The sequence below is a fragment of the Herpailurus yagouaroundi genome, unplaced genomic scaffold, assembly GCF_014898765.1.
Source record: "Herpailurus yagouaroundi ecotype Mexico unplaced genomic scaffold, PumYag 220, whole genome shotgun sequence".
Taxonomy (NCBI): Eukaryota; Metazoa; Chordata; class Mammalia; order Carnivora; family Felidae; genus Herpailurus; species Herpailurus yagouaroundi.
The window spans coordinates 8,506,360-8,524,107 of NW_024412451.1; the positions used below are offsets into that span (position 1 = coordinate 8,506,360).

At 38.0% G+C, this 17,748-nt stretch overlaps 1 protein-coding gene across 1 annotated transcript in view; it reads left to right on the forward strand.

Moving 5' to 3' along the window:
• Positions 1-17,182, forward strand: part of LOC121018908 (zinc finger protein 829-like) — a 50,917-nt gene extending 33,735 nt beyond the window's left edge. Inside the window, 1 exon segment of the mRNA XM_040457955.1 lies at positions 16,167-17,182. Coding sequence (XP_040313889.1) covers positions 16,167-16,255 — 89 coding nt within the window. The 3' untranslated portion in view covers positions 16,256-17,182.
• Positions 17,183-17,748: the final 566 nt, after the last annotated feature.

Genomic DNA, 17,748 nt, shown 5'->3' on the forward strand with positions numbered 1-17,748 from the left:
ACACAGAATCGGAAACAGGCTCCAGGCTCTGAGCCATCAGCCCAGAGCCTGACGCGGGGCTCGAACTCGCGGACCGCGAGATTGTGACCTGGCTGAAGTCGGACGCTCAACCGACTGCGCCACCCAGACGCCCCTCAGGAGTAGATTTCTTAATGCCCCTTACCCATTTAGCCCATCCCTCCTCCCACAACCCCTCCAGTCACCCTTTGTTCTCCTATTTATGAGGTACTTCTGTTTTGTCCCCCTCCCTGTTTTTATATTATTTTTGCTTCCTTTCCCTTACTTTCATCTGTTCTGTGTCTTAAAGTCCTCATATGAGTGAAGCCATATTTGTCTTTCTCTGACTAATTTCGCTTAGCACGATATCCTTTAGTTCCATCCATGTAGTTGCAAATGGCAAGATTTCATTATTTTTGATTGCTGAGTAATACTCTGTTGTATACGTATACCACATCTTCTTTATCCATTCATCCATCAATGGACATTTGGGCTCTTTCCATACTTTGGCTACTGTTGGTAGTGCTGCTATAAACATTAGGGTGCATGTATCCCTTCAAAACAGCACACCTGTATCCCTTGGATAAATATCTAGTAGTGCAATTTCTGGGTCTTAGGGTAGTCCTATTTTAGTTTTTTGAGGAACCTCCATACTGTTTTCCAGAGTGGCTGCACCAGCTTGCATTCCCACCAACAATGCAAAAGAGATCCTGTCTCTCCACATCCTTGCCAACATCTCTTGTTGCCCGAGTTGTTCATGTTAGCCATTCTCACAGGTGTGAGCTGGTATCTCATTGTGGCTTTGATTTGTATTTCTCTGATGATGAGTGATGTTGAGCATCTTTTCTTGATGTTGGTTAGCCATCTGGATGTCTTCTATGGAGAAGTGTCTATTCATGTCTTTTGCCCATTTCTTCACTGGATTATTTGTTTTTTGGGTGTAGAGTTTGATAAGTTCTTTATAGATTTTGGATACTAACCCTTTATTTGATATGTCGTTTGCAAAAATCTTCTCCGCTTTTTGTTTTGATGAGGTCCCAGTAGTTCATTTTTGCTTTTGTTTCCCTTGCCTCCAAAGGCGTGTTGAGTAAGAAGTTGCTGCGGTCAAGATCAAAGCTTTTTTTGCCTGTTTTCTCCTCAAGGATTTTGATGGCTTCCTGTCTTACATTTAGGTTTTTCATCCATTTTGAGTTTATTTTTGTGTATGGTGTGAGAAAGTGGTCCAGATTCATTCTTCTGCATGTCACTGTCCAGTTTTGCCAGCACCACTTGCTGAAGAGACTGTCTTTATTCCATTGGATGTTCTTTCCTGCTTTGTCAAAGATTAGTTGATCATATGTTTGAGGGTCCATTTCTGGGTTCTTTATTCTGTTCCATTGATCTGAATGTCTGTTCTTGTGCCAGTACCATACTGTCTTGATTACAGCTTTGTAGTATAGCTTGAAGTCTGGGATTGTGATGCCTCCTGCTTTGGTTTTCTTTTTCTAGATTGCTTTGGCTATTCAGCATCTTTTCTGGTTCCATACAAATTTTAGGATTATTTGTTCTAGCTCTGAGAAGAATTCTGGTGTTATTTTGATAGGGATTACATTGAATATGTAGATTGCTTTGGGTAGTATCGACATTTTAACAATATTTGTTCTTCCAATCCAGGTGCATGGACTATTTTCCCATTTTTTTGTGTGTCGTCTTCAATTTTTTCCATAAGCTTTCTATAGATTTAAGTGTATAGATTTTTTTTTACCTCTTTGGTTAGATTTATTCCTAGGTATTTTATGGGTCTTGGTGCAATTGTAAATGGGATCAATTCCTTGATTTCTGTTTCTGTTGCTTCACCGTTGGTGTACAGGAATGCAACCAATTTCTGTGCATTGATTTTATATCCTGCAACTTTGCTGAATTCATGAATCAGTTTGGGCAGGTTTTTTTGTGTGGAATCTTTAGGGTTTTCCATATAGAGTATCATGTCATTTGCGAAGAGTGAAAGTTTGACCTCCTCCTGGCCAATTTGGATGCCTTTTATTTTTTTGTGTTGTCTGATTGCAGAGGCTAAGACTTCCAATACTATGTTGAGTAACAGTGGCGAGAGTGGACATCCCTGTGTTGTTCTTGATCTTAAGGAGAAAGCTCTCAGTTTTTCCCCATTGAGGATGATATTAGCATTGGGTCTTTCATATGGCTTTTATGATCTTGAGGTATGATCTTTCTATCCCTACTTTCTTGAGGGGTTTTTATCAAGAAATGATGCTGTATTTTGTCAAATGCTTTTTCTGCAGTTATTGGGAGGATCATATTGTTCTTGTCCTTTCTTTTATTGATGTGATGAATCACATTGATTGTTTTGTGGATATTGAACCAGCCCTGCCTCCCAGGTATAAATCACACTTGGTCGTGGTGAAGTTTTTTTTAATGTATTGTTGGATCTAAGTGGCTAATATCTTGTTGAGGATTTCTGCATCCATGTTCATCAGGGAAATTGGTCTGTAGTTCTCATTTTTAGTGGGGTCTCTGGTTTTGGAATCAAGGTAATGCTGGCTTCATAGAAAGAGTCTGGAAGTTTTCCTTCCATTTCTATTTTTTTGGAACAGCTTCGAGAGAATGGGTGTTAACTCTTCTTAAATGTTTGGTAGAATTCCCCCTGGAAAGCCATCGGACCCTGGACTCTTGTTTTTTGGCAGATTTTTTATTACTAATTCGATTTCTTTACTGGCTATGGGTCTGTTCAAATTTTCTATTTCTTCCTGTTTCAGTTTTGGTAGTGTATGTTTCTGGGAATTTGTCCATTTCTTCCATATTGCCCATTTCATTGGCAAATAATTGCTCATAATATTTTCTTATTATTGTTTTTATTTTTGTTGTGTTGGTTGCTATCTCTCCTCTTTCATTCTTGATTTTATTTATCTGGGTCCTTTCCTTTTCTTTGTGGTCAAACTGGCTAGTGGCTTATCAGTTTTGTTAATTCCTGCAAAGAACCAGCTTCTGGTTTCATTGATCTGTTCTGGTTTTTTTTTTTTATTTCAATAGCATTAATTTCTGCTCTAATCTTTATTATTTCCTGTCTTCTGCTGGTTTGGGGTTTTATTTGATGTTCTTTTCCCAGCTCTTTAAAGCTTAAGGTTAGGTTGTGTATCTGAGATCTTTCTTCCTTCTTTAGGAAAGCCTGGATTGCTATATACTTTCCTCTTATGACCACCTTTGCTGCATCCCAGAGGTTTTGGGTTGTGGTGTTATCATTTTCATTGGCTTCCATGAAGTTTTTTAATTTCCTTTTAACCTCTTGGTTAGCCCATTCATTCTTTAGTAGGATGTTCTTCAGTCTCCAAGTGTTTGTTACCTTTCCAAATTTTTTCTTGTGGTTGATTTCAAGTTTCATAGTATTGAGGTCTGAAAATATGCATGGTGTGATCTCAGTCTTTTTGTACTTGTTGAGGACTGAGTCCCAGTATGTGGTCTACTCTGGAGAATGTTCCGTGTGCAATCCTGCAAATTTTCATTAACTGATGCTTCATGTTTGTACATGTATTATATGTTCCCAAATATGCTAAATTGTTCAATTCAGTGCTTCACATAATATTACACTATTTTGCCTCATAAAAAGTTTAAAAGGTTATTTTCAGGAGGCATACTATTCTTGCCTTCATAGAAAGAAAGGCTTCTTCCCTAAGTCCAGATAAGTGCTAATAAATATTTTCAGATGGCTACTTTCAGACCCAAGGTCCTGGTTTATATCCAACATACAGTTGCAAATTGTCATTTGTTTTTGATCTGTAATTGCTGTTAATCAATCTTTTACAAGAAAGATGTGTTGCATTAGTTGATGCTGGTTAAATACTCAGTCTTGAGAAGATACAAACTTCAGATGGGAGCACTGGAGAGTTTTTCCCTTCTAACCCTCCCTATCACTCATGTGTGGCTTCAGTGGTTTCCAGCTGCTGAGTACTTTCCCTGTGACCTGAGACATGACAATGAGGAAAGGTCCTTCCTGGCCCTGAGGAACAAAACCATGAAACATAAAGAACCTGACTGTTGATAAGTGATCCTTTCAAGGAAAGATCTTGATCAAAAAGGGGAATGTGAAACTTAGTAATGGGAAACCTCTCCAAAATCTATTTGGGTGGTTTTGGCAAGGGGAGGTCTTAAGGCCTCCCACTCGTGGTTAATTGTATACCCAGAATTAAAAAATGGACTTGACCTGAAATGGACAAAACCTTGTGCCCAGATACTACTCTGCTTCTCCAGTCAGAAAGAGACTCTCTCCTCATCATCCTGGGCAATAGAACCAACAATGAAGCCACCACACGTCAAACTACCAGGTTACTCCAAAGGACTTTTAGTTCATTACAACCTTCACAACATACTCTGTTTATCCTTTCTTTTTCTTTTCTTTTCTTTTCTTTTCTTTTCTTTTCTTTTCTTTTCTTTTCTTTTCTTTTCTTAAAATTTTGTCTCTTCTTTGTTCCCCAGGCATAAGTAGGGTTTGCTGTAGCTTTTTTGTACAGGATCACAATTCTGATTTATTCCTGAATAACCCCATATTTCGCTGATAAAATGACTGTCAGTGTCTATTTTTAAGGTTAACATCACCAACACTTGTCTCTTGAGTACTGTCTTTTTAGCATGGAGCAACTGAACTCAGGTTTGAGTGACATTATTGCCTTCTTTACCATTTGGTAACTTTCAATCGACCAGCAAGGAATGTGATGTTTCAGGACTGGGAACCAAGAGTGCTTGTGTGGAGACAAGATGGTGAGTGCCTGGGCTCAGGTGTGCTGGGTCTTTTTTCTGTCACTTAGTGCTACTGATTCTGGGTCTATGTGGTGCGACACTAGGACTAGCATGGAACTTCTAGGATGCTACTTCTTGGCTCCCACCCCAAACTTGCAACATTATAATTTCCTAGTGGATCTCTGGAATACATAATTTCTATGCACACTAAAGCTCAAGGAGCCTTAGTTACTTGATTCTGAGCTCAGTCTTTCCATTAGAATAACATGGTGTTTTAAATATAATCATCACTGGTAACTTTGCTCACAGATTCTGCCAATAGGTCTCCATAGGAGCCTCAGGGTTCTTTTAATTAACTGCTCCAGGTGATTCTAAGTGAGGTTATGGTAAAGCATGAGGGCCCCTCAGCAACTTATTAGAGTTGAGTGCTGGCTTTGCTCCTTAACACAGAGACAGGGACATAACACTGTCTCCTCTATATGAGTTTGGAGGGGTCAGGTCCACACAGCACAGATTTCCTATGCTGTAGTAGATTGTGTGGATGTCGGTTGGAGAGGAGGCTGTATGAAGACAGGAAAGAGAAACTGGGAGAATTGGTCTTGTTGTAGGAGCTCATAGTTTTTGAATAGCTCCTGACACAGAAAAGAGTAGGAAGCTGGGCCTTTTTAGTATTTCAATGTCCTGACTGTAGATGAGTAGTTAACAGGTGAAGAGACTTTACCTTAAAGGCAAATGCTCACGTTCAGGCCGTGACTTCCCCACAAGTATCTCCTGAGAAAGAAAGCTGGGGCACAGGAGGAAGAGGATGAAATGGCTGGTTCTCCGGTAAGCCTTGCCCCCCAGGTTAGAGGCTATGTGTCGTTTTTTCCTCCTGAAGTTCTATGCATTCAAAAACTGCAAAAATCTGTTTCTCTAGTTCTGATATTACTGTCTTATGAGTCTTTTCACCTACTTTTAAAACATGATAATTGAATGTTATCTCTTTTGAGCATTTCTTTGCTTTATTCTACAGCCTTCTCGCCATTCTTTCCAAACTGGCTTCCAATAGGACATGAAAACTGTCATTTTGAATTACTGTCCTGCAACTTTTAAAAATGTTCCTTTTGGGAGAGGTCTGTGGGGGAGGGAATTGAATCTGAGACTCCTACAGTAGATGGGCTTGTGTTTTGGTGTATCAGTCAAGGAGAACAGAACATATTTAAGTCACATTAGGATGCTTTATCAGCTCTTTGTGGACTAGGATTAGGCAAATGCACAAATAAACAAGATGGACATGTGGCCCAAAATAACCTCGAAAGTTCTGGAAATGAAGCAGCTTTGCTCTCCAGGATGCAAGGGGAAAAAGAAAAAAAAGATGCTGTATTTACAACACGCTCAACATTAAGGGGGAATTGGCGCTATTTGTGGCTTGCGAGTTTTGTAAACCCACTGTTTTTTCTGTTAGATTCCTATTCTGATTTACTTTTGGGTGGCCACAAGAACACGGGTGTGATAATGCATCCTTCCATCTGCCTCAGGCACTGATAACAATTGGCTTCATTAAAGCGAATGTTAACTTCTTTTACTTGGCTTGGTGCTCTCTGCCACATTCCTCTTATATAACGTGAATATATCTCTTAGTCATTCCTATGGATTGTATGGATTTACTAAGACATGTGCAGAAGCCATCACATTCAAACTGGAGACTCCTTTCTTCTGAGTTTCTCTTTGCTTGTAGTTTCCACTGGAAAGTGAAGGCTTCATCTCTCTCTCTCTCTCTCTCTCTCTCTCTCTCTCTCTCGTGTACTGGAGATACTGACTTCTGGGAGAGGTGGTTCTGTGTCAGGGAGGTTCCAAATGATAAGTTTTCATTGTATTTCTTACTCATGTGACAGACATTCTTTTCTTTACTTCTTTGTATTTTCAGGAAAAAAAAAAAAAACAAGGATCACATAGTTAACAGGGTAGAGTGTCAAAATCTTAAGATACAATATAGCACAAATGCTGATTGAAATGAAAAATTACAGAGAAATACAAGACTCAGGAATATTAGCTATTTTCTCTATATCACTCTGTGTGTGTGTCCATAGTGTGATTAAATGACAGAAACATAATCATCCACAAATAGAATTATAAGTTTTATGCCATTGAGGTATTGTTTTGGGAGAATGTTTCTTAAGTCACCAAGACAACATTTTGCTCTCTCACTTTCAATGTGTATATTGCCCGTTTGAAAAGTTTAGATATGTGCAGGGGTGCCTGGCTGGCTCAGTAGAGCATGAAACTTTTGATCTCAGGGTTGTAAGCTCAAGCCACACATGGGTGTATATTTTTCTTCAAAATTTTTGAAGATAAAATGAAAGTTTACATATGTGCATAAAATGTAAACGGTAGATCAGTTTTGTGTGGATACCTTCTTGTTTTTATCACCATTCTCAGTTTTGAAACCTGCTATGAATGTAATTTTACATTGGTGTCTATTGATTAATGTTTTTTTGTTAGATAAATTCTAGGTCAGAGAACCCAGGTTAAAATTCAGTTTCATGGGATACGTGGGTGGTTCGGTAGGTTGAGTGTCTGACTCTTGATTTTGGCTCAGGTCATCCCAGGGATGTAGGATGGAATTCCGCGTGGGGTTCTGTACTGAGTGTGGAGCCCGCTTAAGATTCTCAGCTTTTCTGTATGCCCTTCTCCTCACTTCCACTTTCTCTGACTCAAATAAATAAATACATAAATAAATACATACATACATAAATAAATAAATAAATAAATAAATAAAATGGTTAATTTAAGAATATCTAGTTTTTTACATTTACTGGAAGTATGAAAAAATATTCTGTAAAGGGAAAAAATAATGTTTCATCCCCTAGATTATTCGTGTGTGTGTGTGTGTGTGTGTGTGTGTTGATCTATGAAAACTTTTAGAATCTAGTAATTATTAATGCTTAGAATGTGTTGGTGTTGCCTTTCTTGCTTTAACCTGTAGAGTCTATAATTGCTATAGAACCCATTCATTTCATGTACTCTGATAATTCTTTCCTGGTTCTTCTCCTTTGTTATTCAAAAGTGAACACCTTCCCACATAGGCTAATTAATACCTTGTTAGAGATGCAGACTCATTTCCTATCCCAACTCCTGAATCAGAGCCTGCATTTTAATACCATCTCCAAATCACTGTTGTGAAATTCATTAGAATTCGATAACATTTCTGACCCACTAAAACTTTCCATCTAAGAAATGTATACAGCTTATACTATATGAAGTAAATGCAAGTCCTCAAATATGCATGTGCCTCTGTTGACGCCTTCAGTTTACAGTTGATCTTGGAGAAATAGAGTGTTTATAGTGGTTCTGTGAATATTATGCCATCTTCTTATCTCAAAGGTAGAGAATATATGAAAGTATATCGCTGTGTTAAAAATTATCTTACTGGGTAAGGCAAGAAACTCACTTAAGACAGGACCATTTGTCCCAGCTCTTTCCTTTCATCTTAGGTATCATAATGAACACTGCCAATAGCCAGTTGGCAATTGTAGCATTTATTGCAGGGGTTGCTGATATTCAGGGATGTGGCCATAGAATTTCCTCAGGGGGAGTGGGAATGTCTGAGCTTCCCTCAGTGGGAATTTTACAGGGACGTGAGCTTACAAAAATATGGAAACCTCTTCTTCTTGGGTGGGGCTGACTTCCTGTATCTGAACTAACGCGAATTTCCTCCATGGTGAGTTACACGTTGAGACTACACGAGGTGGAATTGTCACTCAAAGGAAACTTTATTTTCAACAAATAACTTTCAAAGATGTATATTGAAGAGCAGGGGTGAGTGGCTTCTTTTTATTTAGGGTTAGGATGAATATCTTAAAGGGGAGTTTTGTCATCCTATGTAAAGGTAGGAATAAGGCAGGCTCAAGCCCATGTGTACTTAGGAAACAAGCCTAAACGTGTGTCCTATGTTATATTAATGAAGGCTGTGCCCCTCTATGGGTGGAGATTTTAACATTATACTGAGGTACAGGGAAGTGTCTGACACTTCATAGTCCATCTCCTACATGAAACTATACTGGAGCTCAAACTGGTCTATGCTGGCCAAAACCTGGGGTTTTGTTCCTTCCTTGGAGGAACGTCTGTTGGAAGATTATTTGTTGCATGACTGGAATTCAGATCCCTGCTGCAGGGGAAAAAAGTGGGAATTTGTAGATGTTGAGATAAAAGTCCTCCCGATGTTTCATCTTGAGCTTTAGTGTCCCCGTTCTTAAGGTACCATCATCCTTTACTGATGATGAGTGACAACTCTAAATAGTGACATTAAATGGTATTGACTACTTCTTAAATTCTCATCTCCACTCCTTGTTATTGTATCAATAATATTTGGAAGTGGAGGGTTTTTTTTTGTTTTTGTTTTTGTTTTGTTGTAGTGGGATCCTTTTTATCAATAAATATCTATGATATTCAGGATTTTGATGGTTAAAATTTCTCTTATTCTTGTCTGACAATTCTGTAACCATGCTTCCTTCTGTATGATAGGTTCCACAACAATTTAATTTTGTTTTTGTTTCTTATCTATGTTTTATGTTTGTGGATAACAATTTTCAACTGAATACATTTGAAGACAGTTTAGGGTTTAATTCAAATAGGAATCTGCCATATGTCAATTGCCAATAAAATTACTTCTGTATCTGTCTGTATAAATATTACCCATACATTCTTTGGTCATGACTTACCTTGTTTCTTTTCTTGGTTAGTGGTCAGTGGTTTTTTCCTATCTTAGTGAGTTGTTAAAACAAAATTAAGGTCATAATCTATTTATGGATGAATGTGTATGCGCTTTGTGAGAGAAATACCTCTTGAAGGTAATATTTTAATTTTGTTTTAATGTTGATTTATTCTTGAGAGAGACACAGAGACAAGAGTATGAGTGGGGGAGGGTCAGAGAGTGAGAGGGAGACACAGAATCTGAAGAAGGTTCTAGGCTCTGAGCTGTCAGCACAGAGCGTGATGAGTGGCTTGAACTCACAAACTGAGAGATCATGACCTGAGCTAAAGTCGGACACTTAATTGAGCCAACCAGGCGCCCCATTGAAGGTAATTTTTTTAAACTCCTAACTTTGTATCAACTTTAAGTTTTTTTTTTTAATTATTATTTTTTTCAACGTTTATTTATTTTTGGGACAGAGAGAGACAGAGCATGAACGGGGGAGGGGCAGAGAGAGAGGGAGACACAGAATCGGAAACAGGCTCCAGGCTCTGAGCCATCAGCCCAGAGCCCGACGCGGGGCTGGAACTCACGGACCGCGAGATCGTGACCTGGCTGAAGTCGGACGCCAACCGACTGCGCCACCCAGGCGCCCCTCAACTTTAAGTTTTATAGTTTACTCTTAATTGTGGTTGAAACATATGCCATGAAATTTACCATTTTGGCCATTTTAAACTGTAGTGTTAAGTATATTTATGTTGTTGCAAAACCAGTCTCTGGAATTTTCTCATCTTGCAAAACTGAAACTCAGTACCTGTTGAACAGCCACTTCCACATTTGTATGTATTCTAAGCCCCAAGTACATTTGCTTCCTTTCTCCTCCTTTCCTTTCCTTCCTTTCTTCATGAGATTCACTACATTACATTAAGTGAAATCAGTGTATCTGTCTCTTTGACTCCTTTATTTCACTTAGTGTAATGTCATCACATTTTAGCCGTGTTCTATAATGTGATGAGATGTGTTCTTTCTTTCAACGCTGACTATTATTTCATTGTGTGTATATGCTACATTTTCTTTATTCATGCACTCATGGACATTTCTGTTGCTTTCTCCTGTTACTGGCTTTTCTGAATAAGACCTCTCTTGGAGACCCAACTTTGAATTCTTCTGGTTATATTCCCACAAGTGGGATGCTGGATTTTATGATAATACTATTGAAATTTTTTTTTCTCAAACTCTCATCTTGTTTTCCATTGTGGTTGCATCATTTGCATTTCCTCTAGCAGTGCATAAAGGTTCCAATTTCTCCACATCTTTTCCAACATGTGTTGTTTTTATTTGCTTAATAGTGGGATGTGAAGTGGTGTAATGTGATAACCCACTGTGGTCAGATTTGTATTTCTCTAAGGAATAATGGTTTTGAGTCTCTTTCATATGGTTGATATCATCACTGGATGGTGCTCATTCTATCCTCCCTCCAAATTTAAATCGTGTCATTTGCTTTTTGGTTGTTGGTGCACAAGTTCTTTCTATATTCTGGATATTAACTCCTTATGCTGTAAGTGCTCTGTAAAAACTTTCCTTCCATTTCACAGGTTGCCTATTCACTCCACTATTTCCTTAGAATTACTTTCTTTCAATTCCATATGTTTGAGTATATTGTGTGTCATTTCACTTGGCTCAAGGCATTTTCTGGTCCTTCAATATCTTTTGACTCATTGATTGTTTAAGAGCATATTGTTCAGTTTCTAAATGTTTGTAGAATTTCCAATTTTCCATCTGTTCTTAAAACTTAGTTTCATTCCATGGTGGCCAAAAAACATGCTTGTATGATTTTAATCTTTCCAAATTTCTTAACACTGGTTTTGTATACTATCATCTATACAGGATGATCAATGTTCAATGGAGATTATTGTGTAATATATTCTTCCTTGGTGGAGCGATCTGTTTATGTTTGTTATATGAAATTGGTCTGTAATGTTGCTTCAGGGTGCTTCTTACTGAAGTTGAATGTGGTACTTCTAGCCAGTTAAACTGGAGTGTTGACTTCTGCTACTCTTATGATGCTGTTTATTTCTTGCTTCAATTCTGTCATTTGTACTTCACCTCTATGGGATCTTGATGTTAGGTGCCCACATAATTATAATTGTTATAGAGTCTTGTAATTTTAAGTCTTTATATTATGTCCTTTTTCTGTCATGACATTTAAAAAATTTTTTTAAATACTTTTTAAAATATTTTTTTATTTATTTTGAGAGAAAAGGAGAGAGGAAGAGAGCGGGAGAGGGGCAGAGAGCGGAAGAGAGACAGAATCCTGAGCAGGTTCTACACTGTCAGTGTGGAACCCTAGGCAGGGCTCAAACCCACGAACCATGAGATCATGACCTGAACAGAAACCAAGAGATGGACACTTACCCAACTGTGCCACACAGGAGCCTCTGTCATGAAAATTTTTAACCTTTAATGTGTATTTGTTTGGCATTAGTCATTTGCTATTGGTATAGACACACCAATGCTGTCTTTTGGCTCCCATTTGCACGCAATGTCTTTTTACATACTTTTACTTGAATCCTGTGTGCGATCTTAGATCTATGGTGAATCTCTTATAGACAAGAGATTGTAGGAGTTTGTTGTTACTCAGTCAGCCAATCTATATCTTTTCATTGGGAGACTTTCATGTATTTACAATCAAAGTATTACTGAAAGGGAACCACTACTGTTGCCATTTTTAAAATAGTTTTCTGTACTTGTGGCTATTTTATGACACTTTTCTTCTCTTCCTGTATCCCATTTTGTTTCTTTGATGTATGTAATAATATGCTTTCATGACATTCTCATCTGCTTTCTGTATTCTATAGGAACTTTCTTTGTGGTTACCATGAGAAGGACTTGAAATCTCTCAGACATATCATGTTCACCACTGCACCTACTTTGTCTTACCAATATCCTAAATTCTGCTTTTTATGTTGTATACTCTATGACATGGGTTTGTGATTTTTAAGCTTTTATTATTTGTTTAAAATACTCTGTCAGAAATAAAACTGATTTTTGGTTCCTCATTACAAACTCCAGGTTTCTATATTTGTTTAAATATATTGAGCAGAGTTTTTTATATGTTCATTACACTTCAGTTACTTTTAGAATCGTATTTTAACAAAACTCTCCCTTTAATGTTTCTTATAGAGCCAGTTTACTGCTAAACTTCTAGTGGTTTTTCCTGAGAAAGTCTTCCTTTCTCCATTTCTTTCTTTTTTTTTTTTAACGTTTATTTATTTTTGAGAGAGAGAGAGAGACAGAGCATGAGTGGGGGAGGGGCAGACAGAGAGGGGGACACAGAATCTGAAGCAGGCTCCAGGCTCTGAGCTGTCAGCACAGAGTCTGACAATGGAGCTCGAACTTGGGAACCTTGATATAATGGCCTGAGCTGTAGCTGGACACTTACCTGACTGAGCCACCAAGGCACCCCTTGGTTGATATTTTTTGATATTTCAGTACTTGAATATATTATCCTATGCACTGCTTCCTACAAGGTATGTGGGGAAACTGCTAGTATCTTACGCTGGATCTGTTGGACAAGATGAGTTGCTTTCCTCATAGTGTTTCAAAGTTTTCTGTTCACCTCTGATTTATGATAAGTTAATTATAGTGTGTCACTATAATTTAAGATATAAATTTAAGACTTGGCATTTATCCTGCATAAAAATTCACTGAGCTTCTGGGTTGTTTCTTTCCACAAATATTGGAATTATGAGCCATTAGTTTTTCATGTAAGCTCTCTGTTCCCTTTCACTCTCCTCTCATATGGGGTCCTCTTAATATGTATATTGGTTCACTTGCTAGTGTTCCAAAAGTTCATTGGACTCTGTCCTTTGTTAATTTTTGTGTGTTTGTTTTTGCTTTGGTCCTTCAGTGGACAATTTAAAACAAGTGACCTTTAAGTTTTCTGATTTTTTTTTTCTGATTAAGACTTTTGTTAACCCTTTACTATTTAAAAAAATAATGTTTATTTATTTTTGAGACAGAGAGACACAGAGCATGAACGGGGGAGGGGCAGAGAGAGAGGGAGACACACAATCTGAAACAGGCTCCAGGCTCTGAGCTGTCAGCAGAGGGCTCCACGTGGGACTCAAACTCACGGACCATGAGGTCATGACCTGAGTAGAGGTCAGCCGCTTAACTGACTGAGCCACCCAGGTGCCCCTACTATTTTTTTTAATACATAATTTTTTAAAGTAATCTCTATACCCAACATGGGGCTCAAACCCAGAGCCCTGAGATCAAACGTTGCATGCTGTACCAACTGAACCAGTTGTGCACCCCCTTTTTACTGGTCTTTAAAATGTATTTACTGGACTCTTTAGCTCCTAATTTTTGTTTCATTGTTTTGCATACTTTCTGTTAGTTTGAATTTTATTTTGGCCATACATAGTTTTTCTGATATCATTTAGTTCCCCATTTGTTCTCTCTTCATTCTCCATATGCATGGTTATGATGATTAATTTGAGTTCTTTGTCAGGTAATGCATAGTTATGTATAAATTTATGGTAAAGTTTGGAGCTTTACTTCATTCCTTCAATTGGAACACATTTTTCTGTTGCTTGCTATGCCTTATGATCTTTCACTGAGATTTGGGAATTTAAAACCCAGCCTCTGGTCCCAGGCTTTATGAACTTGCCTTGTAAAGGAGAACACAAATAAAAGCTTTGCTAGTAAATCCTGGGTCCTATGAAACATATTCTGAGGATGTATAAAGTCTGAGCTTTTGTAATTTCCCAGTTAAGAAAGTGTGTGTTGGGTCTTATTTAGAGCACATGATTCACCTCTCTCTCCTGTTGTCTGGTGTTTGAAGAAATACTCAGCTTTTTTTCTGAGCAGCCAGCATAATGCTTTCATAATATGCTTCCATTCCTTGAGCCCTCAGTGTCCTGTATGACAGGATCCAGTCCCCTCAGGTAGCTACAAAAGAGCCAGATCTTTACACAGGTCACTCGTGTCTTATTTCTTGCACAGAGTTGAGCATTTTCTCATAATCTTGCCATGGAGTACTAGGTAGAGTGAAGAGCTATTGGGGGAAAGTGTCACTAACTTTTCTTTCCTCTTTGATGTGAGTCTTTTTCAGTTTGTCCTTGCCTGGAAGTGCTTTGTTCTCCCAACCAGATTCTGGGGCACTTGAAAAGGCAGTTTGGTCAGTCTGTTTCTCCTTGGAGGAGCAAAGTCTCTGTGCCTCCTATTTCTCAAGTCTGCTGATGTCTGGTGATGGGTATTAAGTTTTTGCATTAGCACCTTACCATATATTGATGCAAGTGCAGTTGTGGGATCATTTATTTGGTATCTTTCAGTTATGCCTTGGGCTTGTTGACAAAGACAGGCAAAGGAGATTCTTTCCATGAGGTGCTATGGGGAAGATCTGTGACTTTGGAGAATTCACAGTTAGTGAAAGATTGGGAAGGTGAAGGGGAGAAGGAAGAGCAGAAGGAGTATTATGATGGATAGAACCAAACTGGGCATTTACCCACAATGAAATCCTTACTGCCTAAAGAGATTGATGAGGGGCACCTGGTGGGATCAGTCAGTTAAGTATCACTCTTGGTTGTGACTCAGGTCATGATCTCATGGTTTATGATTCGAACCCTGTGTTAAGCTGTGCACTGAAAGTGTGGAGCCTCCTTGGAATTCTCTCTCTCCCTCTCTTTATGCCTTCCCTTCCTAAATACATACATACATACATACGTACGTACGTACATACACACACAAACACACACACACATTAAAAAAAATTTGAAGATCTAAAACATTTGGGGGAATTTCACTTTAAGACCGCCATCTTTGTGGAACAATGTCTTTATGAATACAAAGACCCAAGTCCATTTCCTAAACATGTATATGCTCTGACAGGAAATTTGAAAAATCTAGAAAGTCACCAAGTGCATGCCAAAAGTAACCATTGCAACCATTTCAAATATAGGATTGGATCAATTATTCCGACATTTCTGATTTCTCGAAAATTAAAAGTGAAGATAAAATTTCTAAATATGATCAGTTTGAGGTATTCTTTTTGAGGGTTTTTTATTGTTTCACCAATAAATAATACCTCTTTGTTCCAAAGTCTCTAATTTTGATAATTATGAGAAGGTCTTTATCCAAGCATTGCTGTTCAATAAGATCACATAATACTGAATTTGGAACAACTTTTCACATGTTGTGAATTAGGGAAGATCTTTAGTGAGGACTCTGTCTTCAGTAACTACCAAGGTGTTTACCATGGAGACAACTTAATGAAATGAATCTGGGAAAAAGGTTAACTGTGCATCAAATCCTAATAAACAGCAGAGCATTCAGTTTCTAGAGAATGAGTATAAAATAAATAAATCTGGGGAAGTCTTCCATCAAAGCTCAAACTTTATTAAATGTCATTGTTTCCTGACTGGAGAGAACACTTAGAAATGTAGTAAACGTGGCAAAGTTTTTAAGCAGCCTTCACAACTTGCTCAAGAGTTTTCAACCTGAGGGGCACCTGGGTGGCTCAGTCAGTTGAGAGTCTGTCTTCTGCTCAGGTCATGATCTCGCAGTCTGTGAGTTGGAGCCCCACTTCAGGCTCTGTGCTGACAGCTCAGAGCCTGGGGCCTGCTTCAGATTCTGTGTCTCTCTCTGCCCCTCCCCCACTCACACTCTGTCTCTCACTCCTTCAAAAATAAATAAACATTAAAAAAAAAGTTTCCAACCTGAGAAAAAACCTTACATATGTAAAGAATGTGGGAAAGCCCTTCACCAGTACTTACATTTTTTTCACATCGTAGAGTTTATACTGGAGAAAAACCTTACAAATGTAAAGAATGTGGCAAAGTCTATACCTGGAGTTGATGCCTTCATGGGTATCAGATAATTCATATTGGGAAGAAACCTTGGGAACGTAAAGAATTTGCTGAAGCCTTTAACTATTGCTCAGACTTTCCTTCACATCAGAGTGTATATCCTTGGGTTTAAACCCAACAAGTACAGAGACTATGACAAAGCCTTTAAGCCCAGGGTGGGCTCTGTTTCTTGAACTGTGAAATCATGAAGTGAGCTGAAATCGAGAGTCGGGGGCTTAATAGACTGGGCAGTCCAGGGGACCCTATAAAGTTATAATTTTAATGTGAATTTTTTTTATGTAATAAATTAATATTGCAGAAGTGTGGCAGAGAGAACACAGTTCTCATATACTCCTCATCCTGTTCCCTGTTCTTGACATCAGACATTGCTCTGGTACTTTTGACAAAACATACAACCAACAAGGCACCTTAATATTATAGAATTACTGAATTATTATTTCACTAATTTCAATTATTTTTTTTCCTCCACAAGGATGTTATCCAAAATAGCAATTTATAGTCATTATCTCCCTGCAATATCCTTTGTTCTGTATCAGTTTTTCAGTCTTTCCCAAGTTTCTATACAATTCAGGTTTGAGAAACCCTGGTTTGGTGAGGTTTTTTGTTCGTTTTGTTTTATTTTGTTTTTTGTTTTTTTAATCTGTAATATGGAATTTGATGTTTTTGTCAGGATCAAAATGTGTTTATAGGTACCGTGACAAACTCTGAGGAGGCTTGGAGATGCAAACTGATAGAGAAAGTGATGGTTTATATTTAATATGGTTATTAGAAAAACAGAGATGAAGTGCCATGGCCTCTATAATTGAGAGACTTCCAGTCTCACAGAGCAAATGTTTAAATGGTTGAATTTAAGGTTTTGGGGTAACTGCAAGGAAGGGATGATTTATGGGGGATTATGATTTCATTTCTCTGTGGTTTTGTGAGTACAAAGGTGGCCCCTGAAGGCCATCCACAAAGAAACTAGTTGTTAGTAGTAGTAATACTTGTATTTGTTTACCTTGTAAAGAATAAAATGTAGTTGACCCTTAAACGATGTAGTGGTTAGGGGCACCAACACCGCTATGCAGGTGAAAAATCCCTGTATCACTTATGACACTTTGAAAACATAATTCTTAACCGACAACTGTTGACTGGAAACCTTACGGATAACATAGTCAATTACACATTTCGTATTTTATACACACACACACAAACACACACACACACGTGGTCTTGCAATAAAAGTAAGGTAGAGAAATATTAATGAAATCATAAGGAAATACATTTACAGTATTCTGTGTTTATGCAAACAAAAACTGTATGCAGAAAGAGCCATGCACTTCAAACCTGTGTTTCAAGGGCCAACTATAGTATTGTCCCAGAAACCTCTAAGTGTTTGTTAAATCACTTATCATTTTATGTCATAAAATAGGGGATTGACTTAAGTAGAGTAGAATTGTACAAAGTTTTTGTTAGACAAATTTAGAGAGACAAAACTGACAA